This window comes from Trypanosoma rangeli (genome assembly GCF_003719475.1).
Source record: "Trypanosoma rangeli strain AM80 chromosome Unknown Tra_15.4_contig_00235, whole genome shotgun sequence".
NCBI classification, from domain to species: Eukaryota; Euglenozoa; class Kinetoplastea; order Trypanosomatida; family Trypanosomatidae; genus Trypanosoma; species Trypanosoma rangeli.
In genome coordinates this window covers 99-5,842 of record NW_021705980.1, presented here as the reverse complement: position 1 = coordinate 5,842, position 5,744 = coordinate 99, and the positions used below count along the sequence as shown (strand labels likewise).

Here is a 5,744-nt window from a genome sequence, read left to right as displayed (position 1 = left end):
ATAGCGAGAAGGAGAGGCAAATACGGCCGTCTGGAGCGGGAGGGTAGTGGAACTCCTCACGTAGCCCTTTTTTCTTTCTTTATTTTTTTTTTCGGCTTCTCGCCCACTCGCTGCCCCAGTAAAAGTGCGCTGTGTATCGGATTGTCTGTCTGAGTGAGTGTGTTGGAGCAAACGGACAGGACGCACTTGTGTCAGACGGGATACGTCTCGGCTGTGAGAAACGTAGGCTCCCACACACGCGAAGGGGATGGGCTGCTCCAATTCCAAGAAATCCAAAACCAAAGGGGACGCACTAGACCTTCATAAGAACAGTTCAGCAGGTGGAGGAGGTTCCGGTTCCTCCCACGATGCTAGGAGCCCACCCAATACACCTAAAAGGAGCAAGGCACCCAAAACCTCCTCCATGAAGCAGAAAGCTAAGGCAATGGAGCAGAAGGATGAGGTGAAAAACAGGAATGAAGTTACTGTCGAGAGTCCCGAAACGGGGCCTTCCTTCTCCATCCGCGGAGCACCGTCGTGGGTACGGCCGCTTCACGCGGTGGAGATTTCTCGAGCGAATGACGGTCATGAATCTCCATCAATGCCGGCCCTTCAAGCCGTTGAGGTTCATGAGACACGAGTCATACACCCACCGCCCTCAACCCGAGTACGGGCATCTGGCGCAGAGCATTACGCTGTGCGGACTAGAAGTGACATGCATGTTTTGTCATCACCCATGGTCGCGTCGTTGGCGTCGTCAGAGTTGGATCTATACTTGTTGCACCCTTCAGCGAGACCTCATCGAGGCTCGGCCGCTGATGTAGCTCTTTTTCAAGAGCGTCCGCTGCCCATACTGAGGCCTTCCTCGCATCTCCCGAGATCGCTGATCACTGATCGCTTGGGAAAAAGGCAACACCTGTCCGAGTTGGAAGATACCTTAACGACGCAGAATTCACGTGAAAAGACGACGGCGTTTCTGAGCGGTGTTTCTGCTTCGTCGACTGCGTCAACGCCGACGCAATCCACGACGTCGACGTCCTTGGTAGAAAAACGACATTCCCTGTACGAACCACGGGATATGGCACCCATGTGCGCTGCAACACTGCCACCGATGACCTCGTCCAGTCATTCTCCGAAGAGTGAAAAACCAACCGAGTCTGGGGTGGAGCCCCTGTGGGGAACGAACAGCAAGGGATGGGAGGTCCTGGAGCAGATCCGCCTTCTTTTGCATGTGCGCAATTCACGCGTGACGTGAGTGTGTGTGTGTGTGGCTCAGTAGTGGCGGTGAGTCAATGTAAATGGCGGGGGTGTGGAGACGAGGGGGCATCTGCGCCAAGAGGAGGAGAAGGGGGGAGGGGGAGGATGAAATTGAGTGCTCGTGGGACAGTGCACGTCTTGTGAAAGGCCGGAATTCGCCGGAGGGGGAGCATCAACGGTGACGACGACAAAGGCGACGTGGCGGAGGAGAATGAAGGGACGTGAAGCAAAAAAAAACAAAACAAAAAAAAACGCACGCCACACCATCGCCACAACAATACGGTTTTTGTCGCGTCATTGGGAGCGGCATTGGTTTCTTCCGCCGGTTTCTTCTGCCTGCATGTATATAATTTGTTGTGTCATACACGCGCAGTGCAGCACTTGCCAGGGATGCGGATGAGGTGAGGGGAACGAAGGAACGGCCCACCCGCAGACATTTATAGACTTCTTTGTGTATGCGTGGAGCCACGTGCATAGATGCATTCGTGTCAGTTGGCGCCGTCGGAGATGATTCTCGCCACGGCAACCCTCAACCACGCAAAACAAAAACAAAAACAAAAACCAGGTGCGCACTTCTTCTTCTTTACCTCTTTGCTTTCTTATTAATTTTCCTTTCTAGCCTTTTTTTTTTGCATGTGTGCGAATGCGTGCAATTGTACTTTCCACGTTTTTTTTTTTTTGTTTGGTACGTTGTATTTCACTTCTTGCAGTGCGCCCATGCGTCTCTGTGGTGCCCCACACTGCGTGGTGCGGGGAAGCAGGGCAATAAATGGTGCAAGAAGAGTTTAGTGCGCTGTAAGGCGTGGAAGGGGCATGCACGCATCACACATATTAACTGAAACTATATCTTTTATACTTGCTTTCATTACTGGATGAGTGTTACCATGCCGTTAGGTGACGGCGGCCAGATGAGCTCCAGCTATTCACAGAAGGGGAGGTCTGGACGACTTTCCTGTCGTTATGGGTCTTTACGACAACGACGACGACTGCTACTACTGGTGCTGGGTCTATTTTACGTCTCTGTACGCAACTTTATATATGTGCTTATAATATGCCTGGATGTATGGAGGAGTCGTGTCGTTGCTGTGACTTAAGTCATCATCATCACCCCCTTCTTTTTTATTATTCTTCCGTTCAAAGTAACATCACAACCATTACATGCATGCACGTGTGCAGGTGTGCGCTTCCAGTGGCCGATGCGGCTATTTGTCTTTTTTTTTTTCCTTCTGTTTACAAAAGCATGCGGGTACCTGTGGACACTGCAGCCCCGCAATTACACGCATCAGTAGGCACGGTAGCGACAGTAAGAGCGGATAGGCCCAGCCACGCTCACTCACGCATTCATTTAAAAGCAAACACACAATCAACGGCGAGGCTGTCTGTAGATCAAGGGCGCAAGTAGGGAAAAAGGATTAGAGGGCGAGCGGGGCGCAGATTGCGTTTCTAGCAGCAACAGCTACAATAATAATAACAATAACAATTTGTTCCGAGGTATCAAAACAACGAAACCGTAGCGAAAGAAGGCCAACACACGCAAAAGGAGAAGGAAGCAAAAAAAAAAAACAAACAAACAAAAAAAAACTAAAAAAAAACTAGAGCAACACTTGAAAACCACAGGGTGATGTGAGTGGAGAGCAATGGGTAACTGCTGCGCGTCATCACCAATGAGGCCAAAGCCACAAGAGGAACTGCTGAAGTACGGGCCTTCCCGTGAGGTAGCAGTGGGAGTTGGAGAAAGTGAGGGAACGGCAGTAAACGTGCGACAGAACGGCAACACACCGCTGTCCATTACGAAAGATGCTCCGTTAAAGGCGGTGGAGGATGCACAGGAGTTAACGGGCATGGTGAAGGAAATGGACAGCATCAGAGGCGAGTCCCCCAACGATAGGGCTTATTCTGGTGCTCAAGGAGTTTTGTTGAGCCCTCTCACAGCATCGCAATTGGAAATCGTAGAGCCAGCGTTCAGGTGCAGCATGTCGGACGATGATTGTGTGGACACTGTGTTTGATGACTCAGAATTCCTAACGGCGCAAAGCTTGCCTTTGAGTCTCCGCCAGACGCTGGGGCCGGGCATCTCTGTTGTGCCGTCCGTGGAGGCGAATAGTGTGGATCTGGCCAGTGACTTGTTGGCCATGAGCGGGTTATTCATGTCGTGCCGCAGTTTTTGCCGAGCGACCTCTCCACTGACTAATGACACTCAACTCACGCAGCGGTTGCCGAGGGAAGACCAAATGCAGCTTCCAGTGCTATGCGGCGCCCCTCCGCTCACTGACGGTATGTCTGACACGGCCTTTATGTCGTGCCGCAGTTTCTACTCGCCGACACCGCATCCACGGGACAAAAAAACATTGAGCTCGTTTGGGATCTCCTCCCACATGCGGAGGGGTATGGTGAATCTCAGGTCTGCATTTCAGTGCACACGTAGCGGCAACACTTTCGAGCGATTTTCAAGCGTGGGGATTTCATTGTCAGCATCAGGGGCGCCGGAGATGCAGTCCCTCTCCCACAATCAAAGCTGTATTTCGGAGAGCGCCATGTTTTGCTCCTGCATTTCGATTCTAGACACCCCTCTTACTGAGGATGGGTGCAGCGTACGAGGCGCCACACCCCAACTCTTGAAGGCTCATGGTGAAGCCACCGTTCAGGAGCCTCCGGACTTCCAGCCTCCGTCATCTTCATTGGAAGCAGAAACCGTGCCCGCTGCGGTACGGCAACCGCGAGTACAGCAGTTACGAGGCCCCGTGCAGCCGGGGATGACAGCGTCTGCGCCAACCTCCGCTCATTGCGACCCCCGTAAACATTGGAGTAACACCACACACACCACATCATATGCCGCGTTCCGTTGGAGGAAGAATCCCGCCATTCAGCAGAGTTCAGGCCCATTGTTAGTCACACGAAGCCACAGTTGCGAGCTGCATAGGTCATGTCCCAAAATTGCCTTTTCATCAGCGCGAAAACGGAAGGAACGTTTGGGTGGGAGGCGTGGGTCGCAGCCGCCGAAGCGTGTGAGAGATGGTTTATCTGTTCCATTTGGCCAACAGTACTCCTGGCCAAAGATGAATGATATACAGAACAAATCGGTGAACTTCTCGTTGTCGCCCCATACACAGGAACAAAAGGCCACCAGTACGAACCTCAACGGGTTGCAGCGGGTGGGGGTGTGGGGGCGGCACGAAGAGGAGGAAATCGAGGGGACCAAAAAGAGGGAGACGGCGCAGGAGGGCGATCAAGGGGAAAAGAACGACAACCTAGTGGAGCGGCGGCTGGAGGATCAGCTCACTGAGGACGTTGCTGAGGCAGCACGCGGACGCGGTGAGAAGGCGGAAGGATCCTTCTCGACGGAGGGAAAGCTAGATTGTGCCGTGCTGAAGGAGGCGGGAGAAAGTGACAACATATCGCAGGCGACGAAGACGTGTGAGGCGCTTCACGCGGATGAATCTTCCCCCAGCTGCGTTACACATGTGACGGACGATCCTGCCTTTTTGGGGACACCTCTGGTGAGTTCCGTGCAGAGTGTGCTCCATCTGACTGGAGAGCTTGGACAAAACATGTGTTTGGAGGAGCAACCGGCACCCACAGAACTTAGCAGGACGACGCAGATGGCCTCATCAAGTCACAGTAATGGGCATCACGTACTGGAGGCCCACACTTTGTCTTTTCTCCCCATCCTCTCCGCGGCCACCTCCAGGTGCAGCACCAGCAATGCGCGGGCGGATGCATGCATGAATGGCAATGAAAATTTGGTGAACACGGTGGGCGACGCGGCGATTTAGGAGAAATTCGCAAACGATACGGAGAAGCAGCATGCAAACGATAACACCATGACGCCTCACAGCCTAACAGCCATCGCCTGAGAAGCTGCAAGGCAGCAAAGTGAGCCGAAAAAAAAAAAGAAAGAAACGCAGGTAGAAAGAAAAGAGGACGAGAAATATCCGTCGAAGCGCCCCTCTTCTCAAACGCATTTGTTTGCAATGCTATTTTAACATGCACGCAGGAGACAACCCCTCAAAGCAGAAAACGTGATGATGGCGGACTCAACTGCATCGACATATGTTGTGCATGCTTCTTGCACTGGTTGCCATGGGAGAACAATATATATATATATATTGGGGGCTCTCATTGCTGTAGGGTCTTTTTTTTTTCTTATTATTATTATTGATCTTTATGAGCTTTTTTAAATATATATATATATATATAAATAAATAGATAAATATATATATATATATATATATATCATTGCATCAATAAACGATTTACACCTTTTTTTTTCTGGCAGTGCTTCTAGAAACACATGCATACATGCATCCCCATGCCTAAACTTTGGAGGATGCGCTCACTCAATTAGGATGAGAGACGTAACAATTCTATAAGAATAATACTCACAGTCGCCATTGATGGTAACGTTGATGGTTACTGCTGCAGCTACAGCTGGGCCCTAGCAGTGTCTCTGTGTGTATGTGTTTTTTCAGATAACATAGGAACCTGTTGAGTTGGTTTTGTTTGACCGC

At 51.2% G+C, this 5,744-nt stretch overlaps 2 protein-coding genes and 1 pseudogene across 2 annotated transcripts, besides 6 other annotated features; all 3 read left to right on the top strand.

The window, feature by feature from the left end:
• Positions 1–67: 67 nt before the first annotated feature.
• Positions 68–92: a microsatellite.
• A 155-nt stretch (positions 93–247) lies between these two features.
• On the top strand, positions 248–1,234 carry TraAM80_06453 (uncharacterized protein; the record flags this gene model as incomplete). Its single annotated transcript, XM_029383296.1, has 1 exon — positions 248–1,234. The coding sequence occupies one exon, from the start codon at positions 248–250 to the stop codon at positions 1,232–1,234; it is 987 nt and encodes a 328-aa protein (XP_029236843.1).
• Positions 1,235–1,315: 81 nt separating this feature from the next.
• Positions 1,316–1,345: a microsatellite.
• Positions 1,346–1,464: 119 nt separating this feature from the next.
• Positions 1,465–1,488: a microsatellite.
• An 807-nt stretch (positions 1,489–2,295) lies between these two features.
• On the top strand, positions 2,296–2,551 carry TraAM80_06452 (hypothetical protein; annotated as a pseudogene).
• Positions 2,552–2,787: 236 nt separating this feature from the next.
• Positions 2,788–2,828: a microsatellite.
• A 45-nt stretch (positions 2,829–2,873) lies between these two features.
• TraAM80_06451 (uncharacterized protein) lies at positions 2,874–5,009 on the top strand (the record flags this gene model as incomplete). Its single annotated transcript, XM_029383295.1, has 1 exon — positions 2,874–5,009. The coding sequence occupies one exon, from the start codon at positions 2,874–2,876 to the stop codon at positions 5,007–5,009; it is 2,136 nt and encodes a 711-aa protein (XP_029236842.1).
• A 107-nt stretch (positions 5,010–5,116) lies between these two features.
• Positions 5,117–5,152: a microsatellite.
• Positions 5,153–5,414: 262 nt separating this feature from the next.
• Positions 5,415–5,470: a microsatellite.
• Between the last annotated feature and the right edge of the window lie 274 nt (positions 5,471–5,744).